A 15,213-nucleotide genomic window follows, 5' to 3' on the forward strand; every position below is an offset into this window, starting at 1 on the left:
AAAAAAAAGAATTCCTTGTCTGTTAGACTAACACGAAACTACGTGAAGAAGCTGAGTGCTCAAGTAGGATGAGCTCACGTTTTTGCGAGTATGATGCGGTGCGATAGGATCGTCGCGTCGAGTGCTCTCCACCGCTGCTGTTCCTCCACTTCAAGCATCAACACAGATTCGTTTTGAAACCGATCGCTTGCTCGTCGTGTGGATGTTCTGGGTCTCATTTGCTCACACTCGCTGCTCACCTGTGCTGCTGCTGCTTTGTTACCGTGCAGTCACCTCGGGTGTGTATTATCAAGTGTTAGCGACGGTATCGCTCGAGTGTCCGATGTTTGTCCCCGACGCTCGAGCTGCGGGTACTACCGTAGCTGACGAGAGCCATGTGAGACAGACGCGATCTACGAGGCATTTGTCACCGGAACATGACAAGCGATCTCCACATCAAAGCGTCGACGCAGTTGCTGTCGATTATAGCAGGTTGTCAACGGCCGCTCCACTCATACTCTCGGAGTGGTAGCAGTCGTCGTCGTCGGCCCTCAGAAGAATGAGTTTCAACCCGATGCTCTTGTCTGCCTCTGTAGCATGAGTAGCGGAGAGAGCAGATTCGTAGTTCACGATTCAGTTGTGGTCATAATGAGGGGACAATTGTTCCGCCTAGTATTGAGTGGCTATTGTGTGATGGATGGGGAACAGCGGCAAAAACGCGCGAGGCACGCCTGTCGCGCGCGCCTGCAGGTGCAGCAAGTGACGCTTGCCAACCATAACACACCCGAACATCTTGTTCACATAATGATATTTACGATTGCCAACACTAGTCAAAAAGTGGGACATCTCTGTGCTAGTATTTATGAAACTAGGTGCAAGAATGAACTTACAGTGTACAAGCAGTTGAAAAACACTTTCTCAACCCATATTTCTACGAATTTTATTTCCTGAACGAACATCGAAAGTCCCATTTCTGAATCATTGCTTCCAAAAAATCAATAAAAGGCGTTTTTCAGAAATCCCGAGGAGTCTTAGAGAATTTTTCGAAGACATAACATCACTATATCACAGTTGATCCAGAAGAAATTTGGCAGTGCAACTTCTTAAATTATGCGAAAATGTTCTTAATGTTGCAAACAGCAGAGCAAATAAGTCTTTTTTTTTCTTTGCAGAGAAAGTAGGTTTTCGATTTTTTTGGAACCTGTTACCAATGAACAGTACGGTGTGTTCAGTAGTAGAGAATAAATGCAGCGTAGCACTGAATAATGTGGCTTTTGAAAATGATATTATGAATAATCCAATCTTCCTAATCAGTTATTTGAATTATTTACACAGAAAATTAATATTTTGGACGATCAGCTAAGGTTTCAGACGAAAGTTAGTGTTATAGACAGCATCAGAGCGTTAGATAGTCGGCGCTGGGATATTTTCTGATAGGTTTAGGGATCCTACTGCTTTCGTTATATTTTCCCCTGTTTATCACTGACGTGCTGTGTACGTTCCTACCCAACAGCTTGCTTCAAAACTATAAATGCACGCAGAACATATCATACAGAACACACGTGAAACACATATCTGTTTCCTACAAACGAAATTCAAACATCTATTTTCATAGATTAGAAATGGAAGATACCGAAGACGACAACAAAGCAACGACCGAACTCATAGGGTTCCTGACTCCCACTACCCGACTGGATGTTCGACGTGCTGCCCTTGACTACGTAATCGCTGTCAGTGGTGTCCTCGATGGCTCCGCCAGTCGTCTTTTCCTCGACAATGATTACGCGATGGGAGAAGTTAGTTTTGATACTTCCGTTCATTTTCCCATGTCTGAAATCGGTTCTTCAACAGGCGGTGTGCAAGCTTTGCGAGAATACGCTATCGGATAGGTCTCACACTCTGTCTGCGTTGACGAACTTCTCTTCTGGATCAGCTGAGGTGGCCAATTACATTCTGTCACGATCAAAATGCGCGCAGTTAGCATTCGACGCCTGCCGAAGCCGGGCTCCTTTCGCCAACTTCGGTGCTCGCCTATTGGCTAACCTTTCGAGGCATTTTCCTGTCAAAGTTGCTGACCTACTCACAGCACAAGAAGAAAAGGCGCTGGATATACTAGTGGGTGAGTCTCTGAAGCTCTGAAGTTCTTGCCTTTTCTTTCTACTTCTTCTAGGAACAACTGAATGGAAGTTACAAGCGTCTTCAGAGAGGTTACAAACCCTTAGTTGAGATTCTTTTAAAACATTTCTATAACTTCTACGAATTGTGGTGTGTGTTGAGTGGCTGTAAATTTCGATTCGTCGCCACTGATAAAATTAGCTCTCCGACGTCTGCTGTATCGGTCGTTCATGTGACCGCAATCAAATTTGCACCTTCATCCTCTGCTCACTCAGCTATCCCACTAACAACTTTCTCTCATTTTACTTGCTCAGTGGTCTTCTCTTGTTGTTTCTGTCTGCTTTTTTTGCAAGGTAAACTTGCCTGTCTCCGATCTGAGTTCTGAATGCTGTCTCCGATCTGAATTCACGAGTTCAACTGATTATTTGACCCAATACCATCCCTAGAGGTCAACGGACAATCGTCAATCCCTCTGCACATTAGGGGAAGATGTCAGTGCGGTTGTCGCGAGTAATCACATCAATTGTTAGGTGACTCGTGCATTTTGTGTCGGAAGAACGAGTTGACTGATAACAGCCTTTTCACAGGCTCCAACCCCATGAAACAATTCAATGACAACCGTCGGGCACTCGATTGCCTCCGTTACACGCATGCAAGGTCAGAAAGGGCTGCTAAACATCTATGGCGGTTATGCCTATATGAGACGTAGTTTCGGCGGTGAGATGAAGGGAAAACAACAAAATCGCTGTTGATTCCATGCATACTGCAGAACACTAACAAATACGTGTATGTAAAATTATAACCTCTCTAAGGCCCGAATGAAAAGTTTCTAGTTCTACCTGCGCGATTCCCTTTTAGCGCAAATACAGGACAAAATTTTGATATTTTATCGATTTGTCTTTTCGAAAAGCGTTATTTTATCGAATCATGCAATAGTTTTTCTACAGTATCCATTATTTTGTACGGAAGGCGATAAAACATAGTTCAGATTGATGGAATTCTGCGCATTTTCTTTTCCTAGTGTAATTTCCCTGAGAAATTTACGTTGCGGGAGAGAATCTTAGGGTCGAACTCCCGCCCGATATCCGGGAGTGGTCCAATCGCGTCCGTGACGTTTACTCTTCGCATGATTTATGCGCTCCTCAGATGAGAGATGTACAGGGAAGGTCGTTCGTGATAGCATATCATGGCACTGAGTTACGCCATCTAAGTTTGCATGGCCCAGTGAAGGTTTTCGAGTGCCACCTTTCGCAGTATATCTGCTAAACAAATATGTCAGTCTTTATTTATGAACTAAAAAAGGATGTTGTGAGAATCCGATGCTTGCCATGTTTTGTTTCATTCGTTTAAAAAAAGCAAGAAACATGAGCAAGATGCAGCGTTGAACTTTCTGTTCATTAGAAAAATTATCAATCTGGTCTAGCAGTTGTCATCACAGTATCGAACGGAAATTCCGTTTATAAGGCACGAAAGCACGAAATTAGCTTTATTTTGAATCAGCGTTACCTCTTAGCCATTCATTTTAACGGAAGAAAGAGAAACATATAGGCATCCCCCTCAGGGTGACAAAATTCTCTTTGAAGTTGTAGGATTGGATGGCAAAGGTTTCATCTACGTACTTTCGCTGAGTTCACCTTGTCGCTCCTCCGAGTCACGTCATTCACGAGTCTTTTTTCCTACACTGCATTTTTAAAGTAATCTGTGAGCGTTGCTTTTCAGGTAGGCTGACCGGTTGCTTCTTAAGGAGAAGTGGTCGAAAGGAAACCAACGATTCTAGTCTGTACTGACCATGGGAGCCCTTTTTCCAGCATCTAGAGCGCCGATCGCAACACCTGGGTAACCTACGCCTGGGATCTGTTGTGTTGCGGAGCAGTCTCATTTCTCTCAGCGGCATCTTTCGTTTCTTTCACGCTGTCGACCGCCATTTCATGTAATCATCAGTCATGCGATCATGTCCGCGCTACAACAAACCGCTGAAATTTCTCGCAATCGGTGATTGACATTGTGCCCGAGTGGGCGTTGTTTCGCTTATCCACAGACATTCATTCAACATCGAAACGTTGGTTTTTCACGGCAAGTAATCACGTTACGTGTTCTCGTCGACTGGATAAAAACTCATCGAACACTGAAGACTTTCTACCGATGTCTGCGTGGAGACGAATGGGTGGCTCCTGGTAACGGGCAGGAGACGACGTCCTCTGTTCTCTCCGTTCTCATCTTCACTAATCGAATCACTGCGTTTGCAGTGTGTGTGTTGTGTGCGTGTAACGTGTTGACGCGTATTGTGTTGAGTGTGAGCGGTGGCTAGTGATGCCTCTTTCACACTCAGTCATCATCAAGTACGGTAGTGATGTGTGTTCGTAACAAGGACAACCCATGGGCATGTAGTGGGTGGGGAAGTGACCAGGAGTCGTTGCCTCTGGCTCTAAGTAGGGAACTTTTTCTGCTTCTTTTGCGAGTGAGATTTTGGACAGTAGTGCTTGCCAGCGACGGTTCAAAACGAGCTTTCTGTCAATAGTGTTCTTGAAGTCGATTTCACGACTGCGCCATTGCTAACGACAAAGTTTCCCGAACCAGTTACTGTCTTATATAATATATCATTTGTCTGATTCAAGTGGCCACAGTATCTCTCTATCACTTCACCGCTGCTCAGTTTTTCGGCGACTCTGGTCGGATTTGGTAAGACGCAGACCTATCCTCACTTTTATTTATACATTCGAAAAAAAATAATCTCAGAAGAATAATCTGACTATTACTCAGAGATAAAAGCAGAATATCTGAGATATAAGAGCTCAAGTGGAGTTCCTAATCATTACAAGAACCTAAACATTTATGTGAACTGGACCAAATGAATAAAATATTCCCTGATTTGTTTTGTTGAATAGGACCACTTTCACTAAGTGTTAGTCTCTATGTGCTGGATATATGTGCTGGAGAGAAAGCATATTGAACGCCAAAATCAACTTACCATCACACTTCTTATTTTCTCTCACATTACGTTTCTTTTGTGTAGTTTGTTTGAGGAACCATTAGGTTTTTTTTTTGATAATTAATGCTAGTTCATTTTCCCGCCAAGCTGTCCAGAGGAAGAACAGCGCTGTGATAATGTTTTAACAGAAAAAAAAACCCATAGTGGATGATTATGCTTATTTTCTCTTTTATATCTTTTCTTTTCAGAACTTTTCGTGACGCGTTCAGAGGATTCATTCTCGTCCCTGATTGGTTACACTCTCGTGAATTTCTCCACACTATCTACAACCAGACATTCGTTGGTGAATGGGGGGCTGTTACCGAAAATCTGCTCAGTAATCTCGGTGGATGAGAAGAAAAGCATTGCAGCCGACATTTTGAGGAATCTTGCTTTTGAAGATTGTAGGTCTTTTGACTTCCTTTGCTATCGATATTCGATATGATCACTGTTTGTCACTTTTGTTTCTAATTTTAAAAAAACCTATTTATAAGGCTATCTAAGAAGTGTATCCATTCGTTTCGACGGATATTGGATTCCCGACTTCTTTTTTCATTTGTCGGAAACACGCTTATCTTGCTGCATTGGTTCGACTTTCGGACACCATCTGACTATTAGCGTATTACTCTTAGCAGCTAACGAGTGTTTGGTGAAGTTGTGAACAAAAAGGGTCGCCGCCGGCGGAAGATGAGTGGCTGAGCTGTAGCGTTCGCTGTAATCGGACAAGCTTTTATGTGGTTTCGCGGTACTCAGCGGGAGGTGGGTGCAGTGACCGGCTTGAGTGCTACTTGTGGTTCCTCTTACAAGGTGATGCTTACAAGACAGCGGATACGTGGAAGCGTATGCAAGTCCACCTAGCTTTGTCCTATCGCTCTAACAGAGTAATTTCTTAGTGTTGGAGGCAGTATTATTCTCGTATCATGAGGAGGTCTTGTTGGCGGAAGGTGTAGAAGACTCGTCTGACAGAAGTTTGCCGATCAGAATGCGTGCTGCTTCTGCAACCCTGCAGTATTCCTAACCTTATCTTGATGGTTTGAAACTGCTCATTTTTTGCATGCGTGCAGACCCCTTACGCTGTGCGCGTTGTGTGTTCTTGCACTGTATCATGAGCGCCTCTCGAGGGCGACGGCCCAGTGCTGGTTTATGACTGCGTTAACACGCGTGGCGAGAAAATTGGGAAGACGAAACGAGTGCGCGGATGCGAGAGATGCAATTCTAGGTGCTTTGCAGGCGTTCATCCATCCGCGCCAGTTTTTCAACCCTTGCGTCCTTGTTATGTTCTAACAATACTGTCAGCGTCCTCTTTGAAGTGAAGCCGACGGTCGCGTGCTTCGGTGACGCGCGAATTCTGGTGATAGATGACCGATGTGCGTCACCGTGACACCCGCTACTCATACTGTGGGTTTTGCAGCGTCACACAGTCGCATTTTCTACAAGAACAATTCCGCTGTTGCTCACAGGCCACTTGCTTTAAACGAGATTTCGTTCAATATGTTTGTATGTTTATGGAGTGCGAATCAGCAGTTCCCCCGCTTGCCTTGTAACCCTGAACGAGCTGAATAGTGGCTTCTGTTTCGTGTTTGCACCGCGGTCACTCTTGACCTCAGCTTAATCTGACATCCGATACAGCCGTGTCCGACAAGAACGACCTTTCACAGTGGTCGACTCGTAAGTGCCTCCGAACGGCGCAAGCACCATTGGAGCTAATATTACTACGAATTCAGCTTTGTGTTAAGCATCGACACATTATTTTTGTGTGGTTCTAGCAAGAAAAGTGTATTTATTCTCCTTTAATATTTTAAGAAACAATTCACGACGGAAAATCCCAAATATTCTGCTAACTCTAAGTCACTATCCTTGTCAGCACCAATTGAATTTCACGCACAAATTTCGTATACCACTTCATTTTAACGAAGGTTACGTTCCATTTGCCTAAGGTGAAGATTGTAAATAAAGCTCACAAGTATCCTTAAGTTTGCATGCGATGATCACTTACGTCACATTAGGATTTTTTGCACCTTTAGGTAATGACTTTTTTACGTGGCAGTTTTTTTTCAGCCAGACCGTATGATTTTGTTTAAAAAACCAATTCTCAAGGTTATCACATTGCTGGATTCTCGACTAATCAACAATAATTCCCATTTCTTGGGGGATTTCTCATAAATTCCTTGAAAGAAACACAACGAAACCCGGTGTGAAACTAAGAATGTTCTTGTTCCTGGGCCTTGTGCACTGTTTGCCTGACGTATGCGCTGCGTATGTAAACATATGATCTGACTGCGATCTCTTTATCACCTCGGCGTGTTCACGGAGGCACTGGTTGCGCTAAAGTTTTTATGAAAACGTGTGTTCTGGAATATTCGCAGGAAACATTGCACTTGGCTCTGTTCCAAAGGGGTTCTGCGAAAGGTTGCTGTTCTCCTTCGTTGCGTTCTTTGATTGCGTGTCGGGAAGAATTTTCACGGATAAAGCTGTAAATTGCATTTCGAGGGTGTCGAAAGTCGCCGCTGCAGTAGCAGTGTCAATGTCCGTGTCACTCTTCGCGCGAGGCTACCGTATCATTCGTCAGTGCAGTCAGTTTTTGGGAGGGCGCCGCTTCGCTTCGTTATAAACGCCGCATAGAACCGCATTTGTGCGGTAGTCTTCCAATTAGCATCAGAAACAACCGCGGATTAACTCCTTCGAACGTCAGTTAGCGTGATGCGGTCATCACGGTGGATGTTTGAGGGAAGTTCTTCCAGAATCAAATCAAGAAGGCTTATTTATCGTTGAAAATTTATCTCTCATTGTAAATTACTTCGAAAATTCTCAGATATTTTGTTCACGAAAAGTCCGACTGTAGTTTGATGGTCCATAGAGGCTGAAATTCTTGGGGAATTTCACAAATGCATCTCTAAGAGATCCTCTAGTGCATATAAACAGTGAGTGATTGTTGTGCTTGTTTTATATTCATGATAACTCAAAAATGTAACTTTCCTAACTTTGTTTCTTCATCAAACCCAACTCACTCATGATGAAAATTGCCAGGAAACCACAATCAGCTGTACAAATTTGCATTTTTTCGCTACTACAGTAGCCGAGAAAAATGGTCTGCTTAGTTAGTCAAAACATTTAACATTTAACGTTAGTGGAATTTTTCGCAAAGTCGAAAAACCTTTACAACTGAAAATTGAGCAAAAAAATCCCGGGTTTAGATCGTTCCCAAACGAATACCTATCCTAATTGCAACTTCTTAAATGTGAACATTACCTAAGCTCAGCCCCATATCACTGCAAACTTATAACTCACTCAGCCTTACAAGCAAACTACTTTATGGTCCCTCATTTCTGTAATGATTGCGTTGTCAGGGGTAAGGGATGTTGAAGGTTAATTTATTAGTACTCTTCACATCTGCTTAAGTTTCGCCCGTTAACATGGTCCGCCGCTATTGTATTACACACGTAGAGGACATGCGATCGAGACGGTGCAGATAGGCAAGGAGTCAGGATACTCTCCTCTGCTAATTACCTATTCCATGTAAGTAGAGCAGTTCTCCTAATTAGAGCTTCTCTACCTGCACAGTGTAGGAGTCGCTACAGGCCGAAGATCTGCCTTATTGTCTCGCATTTCTAGTTTACTGTATCCGCTACTGCGTCGGGTAATTATTTGGACACAAATGGCTAACGCAACGCGAGTGATTCGTTGTTATTCCACTCGCGTCCGTTAAATGCTAATTATCTTCTCACTTGTTTCCATGCCGGTGTCGCAATGGTATTAGGGCTAGCCGGTGCTCAGAGAGCACACATTTCGTGGATGCACAGCACGTCACGGCACGCTCTCCCAATTTGGCGCCCCAACTTGTGGAATTGAGCACAATTAGGCGAGCAATGGAGCTCCTTACAAGACCCTAAGGGCCTTGAGCCAATTCACAGTAGATGACACCTACGCGAGTCTCTTTGAAGTGAATAGCCTCTATGGCAGGCTCTCGAATAAAAAGTATACAGGAGAAACTCAATTTTCTGGGTGCCTGCTTGATTTCGCATTACTTGGAAATGAAAAGTTGCATTCGAGAACGACTTGATGTGGTGGAATTTTCGCCCATGATTTTGGCTTATGGCTTGTGACTTTGAATTTTTTAAAATGCTGTCTCTGCAGTGGATCTCAAGAAACATGTGCCTACTTTTTTGCTGTGCTTTAGAGTGCTGCTCGCTCGCCAATCTGGAGAAGCCTAATTCCTGGTGGCATAGGTGGAAGCAGCACTCTGAATAAACAAATCTGCGTTAGATTGTTGCCAGGACATTTTTGTAGCAATGTTTATATATGTATGTACATTACTGTAGTGATTTCATCACTCAGATGTAGACACAGGCATTGTAGATGGTCTACAATCTATTCACTGCTTGCACTGCACTGCCAGTCGACTCAGTACCTACACAAAACTGGAAACTGAAAGCACGGCGGCGAGAAAGTTGCCGTCACCTCCTGTGAGGTCTTTAAAACGGACACCTGTTGTGTGTATGGCACATAATATCTCACTGAGGCGCAAACACTGCTGTTCTTCTTCTCACTTTGCATGCACGACACACAGTAACCTTTCAGAAATACCGTAACCCACTCCGTGAAATATCAAACTCGTGAATGAAAAGAAGAAGAAAAGGTCTCATTCCTTACTCAAACCCATTTGTTTACCGTCAACAACATACGATTGTCCATTGCTTCGCTATGGGCTTTGTGTTGGCTTTCATCGAGTTCGAAAACACCCTTGGTCAAGCACTGTGTATTGCCGTAGCGGCAGCGCACAGTACGTGATTGCAGACAAGAATCGCTGTGACATGTGTGTTTATGCGCTCGACCATGTGTCGCTAAGCTAGCGCCTGATTATGGTCTTCGTCGCTACGTCAAGTGCCACTGGAGAGCATCGTTATGATGTACGGACGATAGCCGTTCGGACGTTCTGACCACAATCATCATTAGACGGTGATGATGTTCATCAACGCAATGCTAGCAATGAGCTCACTGCTTTTACCATCCTCATAGGAGTTCTTTTTCCCACTTCATACACGGCAAATAGTGTTCCTCTAGGCAACTCTGTATTAGCGAAACGTGCGGCACGTTTATGAAGTAGTTTGTACCATTAACAACTTTTTTGTGCAACGCATCCTGATCCTTCCTCTCATCCAAATTTCTCATCATGCACTGGAATTGAATGTTATTAAGAACTCATAAACAATTTTTGTGAGCTACGCCTCGTTAAGCATGCATAAATTGAACCGAGACTTTCAGCTTTACATCAAATTCTTCTGGATGAGAATGACATGTACTTGCTTGCTCTGCTGGTTCCGCTCGCAGACAGTGAGGATGAACTAAACGAAGAAGAAACACAGAAGCTGCCCCTAAGACTGCAGTATTACGAAGGGAAGCGAGAGGATTCGGTGGAAGTGCGACAAAAGCTGGTCGAAGCACTTTATCAGGTACTCAGCAGCAAATAGTACTCATATCCTTAGGAATCTGTATATTTTCAAGCTTTGTGCTACGAAACATTCGCGAGAGTTGCTTCGTAGAAGAGGAGTGTACGCTATTCTGCGAGAACTCGACAAAGCTACAGGTGGAAATGAGAAGTCCCAGCCGGGTTTGATTGGCGAAGGCGGCATGCAACTGCTAACAGCTCAACAAGAACACACTTTACACGCTCTTATTGGAATTCTCATCCGTCATGAGGAAGAAATGGCTATTGATTCGAATGTAGAAAGTCTAAGATTGCTTCAGTAATAATCGCTGTTAGTACATGCATGTAAGGGTTATTCAATGTTATTGTTTGCTTGTTATTGTTCAAAATTGCATTTCGGTGAAAAGCGAGCGAAAAGATTTTTCCCGTGATTTACCTAACATTCCTCTCCTTATTCAGTTGAAGTTTTATTTCGCGAGAGTGCAGCGCAATTGCGCAGTGTTCCACTGGAAATCAGCTGTGGCGATCGATTGGCGCGATGCTTTGGCGAGGATTTGCCGTGAAATCGCTCGCCGATTGCGTTGGCATTGTGCTTTTCGTTGTTACTGACTACTTGTTCTGTAGCTGAATAAATATGTCACTGGAATCGTTGCAGTATTAACCTACGACCACACATAACTTCGTTGACAAGTCACCGAAATTTTCATACGGCTGAGCTACGTCCGGCGCTAAATGTTGAAGAGCTATCAGGGGAATAAAGAGCGACGTTTTTACAAGAACGGTCGAAGAATTCGCTATTTAGAAACGGAAAAATGAGTAATGAAAAGAAATCAGAAATCTCAGCAGAATTTCTGAAGCAGTTCGTTTTAATGTTTCTTGACTTGCGTAGAGAAGAAGTAGTCGGTTTGTACACGATGATGCCGTTTCCGTCGAGAAACATGTAACTTCGCCACGGTCATCGATAGGGCAGGAGCACTGGCTACCGTAGCCGCCTCAATGGGCCCACCGACCGACCCTCGCCGTTGTCTCCGCCCACCGCGCGCCTGCTACCAATCATCGAAAGGAGGGCGGGACGCAAGTTGAGGTGTCAATTTCGGCAGTTGCGCGTGTGAGATGCGAGCATGGCGTTCAACCCGTTCCTGAGTCGTCCCGATCTGGCCCTTCTGCCCTTTATGGGCCATATACCCTCCTTGCCAGGGACACCAGGCTTCTTCCCCCGTCTGCCCCCAGATATGGCGGAGATGCGTGGCGCACGCGTCGATGATGACGGCATTCAAGATGATCCACAAGTGGAACTCGATGACAAGGAGCTCTGGAATTCATTCAATTCATGCGGCACTGAAATGGTGATAACCAAAAGTGGGAGGTAGTTGCTTACACATGCTACTAGTCTGTACCTGGCTTTCTGCTGTCGGTCCCCGAAAATCGCACATTTGCAGAAGGATATTCCCCGCTTTCCGTGTGAAAGTGAGCGGTCTGGACAAGAAAAGCAAGTATATATTTCTGATGGATTTAGTGCCTGCTGATGAATGCCGTTATAAGTTCAACAACAGTCGGTGAGTTGTTGCCAGCATGCACCAGTTCTGTTTCTCCGCGTAAAGTGTTTTCTGATGTTGGTCGTCGCTAATTTATCTCCGGGTTGATAGTAATAGCACCTTTTATGACACCCCATTAATTTGTCGACGCTTGTTAGGCTGCCTATCTTTTGTCAGTTGGGGGCATTTTATTAGGAATTTAAGCGTTATCAATGACAGCTCTAAGTGTTGATCGGTTCTTTTCTTTGCTTTCCCCCTAACTGCTCAACATTCAAAGTTCAGATGGATGGTAGCAGGAAAAGCAGATCCTGAGATGCCTAAGAGGATGTATATTCACCCTGATTCGCCTGCCACTGGTGAGCATTGGATGGCTAAAGGGGCAAACTTTCACAAACTAAAACTGACTAACAATATATCGGACAAACAAGGCTATGTGAGTTATATTCGCAGTTTCTTTTGTTTCCGTCGTTCTGTGCCACTGTCCTCGCCTATGAGTTTTAAAATCTCCTTCTCATCTTTAAACCTGCCATTTGGATCTCCTCTTCTCTTTGCACCACTCGGCTTTTTCTTATTTGACCAGTGTTCATTATCTGTCTGTATTTTCCACTTGAAACGCTTCTACTGTGAACCAGAAATTTACGCCGCTGCCATGTTCTTCGTTTATGAGAAGTGTTAGTGCGGAAGTCGCCACGGCTACCGGCTACGGCGCTTCGTTTATTACGAGAGCCCATATTTCACCACCATCAGCTCCCCACTCATGTACCGTTTCTAAGTGTTCCGCGAACTGCGCTCCTTTATTACGAGTGTTTTGAAATCGACCCCTCGTCCTGAAACTCGTCGCTGTGTTTCTGTCTGTCTCTGGGAGACAACGATAATCGGTGCAATTTAACCGTCAATGAACGTGACTCCACGTTCACCGGCTCAACTCGCATTCCAAGGTGAACCTCGCTCATAATTATACACAGCCTGCCACTGCTTATGTATTCACAGACAGTATTCATGGTCCTACGTAACAGAAGAAACGGATTTAAATGACACTCTGAAGTGAAATTCAGCAATTCCTCACTTTTGTAATCGTAGAACTGTCCAGTGATTTCGGTCACGAAATGCATTGCTGAAATTTCTCTTGACTTTCACTTCTCTTAAAATTCTTCTTCTTCAGCACTCTGCAGTCTTGAAGTTTGTTCTCCTACGTTTTCTCAAGCTTCTGTTTTCGGCATATCATATTTACTAAACAAAACACATAACACAATTCGCAAATCTCCCAAACATCTCCCATCTCCCAAGCATTTTCTATTATTAACTGTCGCCTACTGTCATACAGGCTTAGGAACACTTCTGACATTCTTCGTGAATAAGGATTTAAGGAAGGAAATATTTGTACACACTATAAAGAACCTGTTATGCTACTCAATTCTCAGATTGAATAGAAATGTCTGCTCCACGACTTCTCCAAATTCTCATATTCTATTCTTATGAAAATGTACTTGCATAATTAACTGTACAAATCATTTAATACACGAGTTTTTTTCTTCGAATCCTGTGGGATTTCCACCAAAAACACATCTCTTCTGGGTAATAACTTTCAGCATTTTTGAAACCAATTTTCAATGTTTCCTCAGATACGCAATCAGAATTTATACGAACAGAATTTCACTGAGCACTTTTCTCACGCCAAATATTTGTGTTGACGCTGAATATTCCTGCTATTGTTACTGAACATTTGTTTTCCGAGAAAAAATCCAGCTCTTGGCACAGAACAGCAGAAGCTCGTGAACAATTACATTCTATGTGATTTCCTCATCGAAATTCATTGTACTTTCACTTCCAGACCATCTTGAACTCGATGCACAAGTATCAGCCTCGTCTGCACATCGTGCGGTGCGCGGAGATCATGAACTTGCCCTACTCAACGTTCCGAACGTTCGTTTTCAAGGAAACCGAGTTCATTGCCGTTACCGCCTATCAAAACGAAAAGGTCTGTCGCAGTGCCACGTATGCAAATCCGCCGCTTGTGCCTTCTACCGTACAGGCTAATCCAATGCTGGTAGCATTTATCGGCGATTAGATGTAACTGCGTCTGCTTTGTGTACACTACAGATATGAATAGACGGTTAAAGCACGCATATTTCGCTGCGGTTTGCCTTTGCTTCAGTCTGCGGCTTAGCCGCTGATAGGAGAACTTAGTGATAATACTAGACAAAACAATGATCGAGTGGCACCAACTTTGGGTAACCGCGAATCGTTGCAGGTGACTCAACTAAAGATCGACCACAACCCATTTGCCAAAGGCTTTCGAGATGCTGGAGCTGGAAAAAGGGAAAAGAAGCGACTACTCCAAACGCAAACCCGCGAGCAACAGTCGCCACGATCTTCTTCAGCTCACCCTTCCGAAGACGCGTCCGAAGATGATGATCCTGCGCCGAAAAAGGCTCGTGAGGACCCTCCTATGCCATCTCCTCCTGTTCCACCAGCTGCTGCTGCCCCTGTATGTCCGCCTCGATTGCCTCCGCAAATGTTTCCTTTCGCGTTCCCATCCGAGATGTTCTATCCTACTCCTGATATGATATCTCAGTGGCAGACAGCTCTACTTCGGCCTCCCTTAATGCCAACCGCTATTAGCTCTGCCGCAGTGCCTGCTGCACCGCGAAAGGGTGGATTCGATGTGTCTGATCTCTTGTCAAAGCCATGACGTGCTCTTTTGTACATCCTACCAGTAAAATATTCTATTCTTGTCATCACGGGCTCCGGCACCAAGTGGGCACTCCTCTTGCTCTAGTTGTTTAGCAAAGCGGTGAGGCGATTTGAATTGCACGAAACTTTCCGGGATTGAGTGCGCCGCTAAGAATCCTGACGTTAGGAAACAATATTAAGACGTGTTTCGGAAGCAGTACAGATCACAGCAGATCGTCTTTAGCTATGAGATCGTCACGTTTCTTAGCGCTTAGAATTTCGCGTAAGTCAAGTCGTCTGTCCTCGTGTTTCATGTGGGGTGTGTGCACTTTTGCGCAATCTTTTCTTTTTCGTACCTTTGATCTACGACATCGTTCGGGCTGATTCAACTATGTTCACAATTCGTATGAAAATATTGGAGAACACTATATCAGATGCTCAGCTTTAGCTCTTTTTTTTTAATTTCAGTTTCGCATCTACTCATCCCCACTGTTGTTTCCATGTGGGATCTTTCCTCT

General features: G+C 44.1%; 3 protein-coding genes across 3 annotated transcripts; all 3 read left to right on the plus strand.

The window, feature by feature from the left end:
• Nucleotides 1-202: 202 nt before the first annotated feature.
• On the plus strand, nt 203-511 carry RB195_009901 (uncharacterized protein; the record flags this gene model as incomplete). The annotated part of the gene is made up of 1 exon (XM_064190665.1): nt 203-511. The coding sequence occupies one exon, from the start codon at nt 203-205 to the stop codon at nt 509-511; it is 309 nt and encodes a 102-aa protein (XP_064048248.1).
• Nucleotides 512-1,601: 1,090 nt separating this feature from the next.
• RB195_009902 (uncharacterized protein) lies at nt 1,602-10,810 on the plus strand (the record flags this gene model as incomplete). The annotated part of the gene is made up of 5 exons (XM_013440827.2): nt 1,602-1,775; nt 1,831-2,098; nt 5,272-5,466; nt 10,325-10,512; nt 10,565-10,810. The coding sequence occupies 5 exons, from the start codon at nt 1,602-1,604 to the stop codon at nt 10,808-10,810; spliced, it is 1,071 nt and encodes a 356-aa protein (XP_013296281.2).
• A 798-nt stretch (nt 10,811-11,608) lies between these two features.
• Nucleotides 11,609-14,714, plus strand: RB195_009903 (uncharacterized protein; the record flags this gene model as incomplete). The annotated part of the gene is made up of 5 exons (XM_064190666.1): nt 11,609-11,853; nt 11,927-12,043; nt 12,305-12,455; nt 13,854-14,000; nt 14,274-14,714. The coding sequence occupies 5 exons, from the start codon at nt 11,609-11,611 to the stop codon at nt 14,712-14,714; spliced, it is 1,101 nt and encodes a 366-aa protein (XP_064048249.1).
• Between the last annotated feature and the right edge of the window lie 499 nt (nt 14,715-15,213).

Source organism: Necator americanus, chromosome III (genome assembly GCF_031761385.1).
Source record: "Necator americanus strain Aroian chromosome III, whole genome shotgun sequence".
NCBI lineage: Eukaryota > Metazoa > Nematoda > Chromadorea > Rhabditida > Ancylostomatidae > Necator > Necator americanus.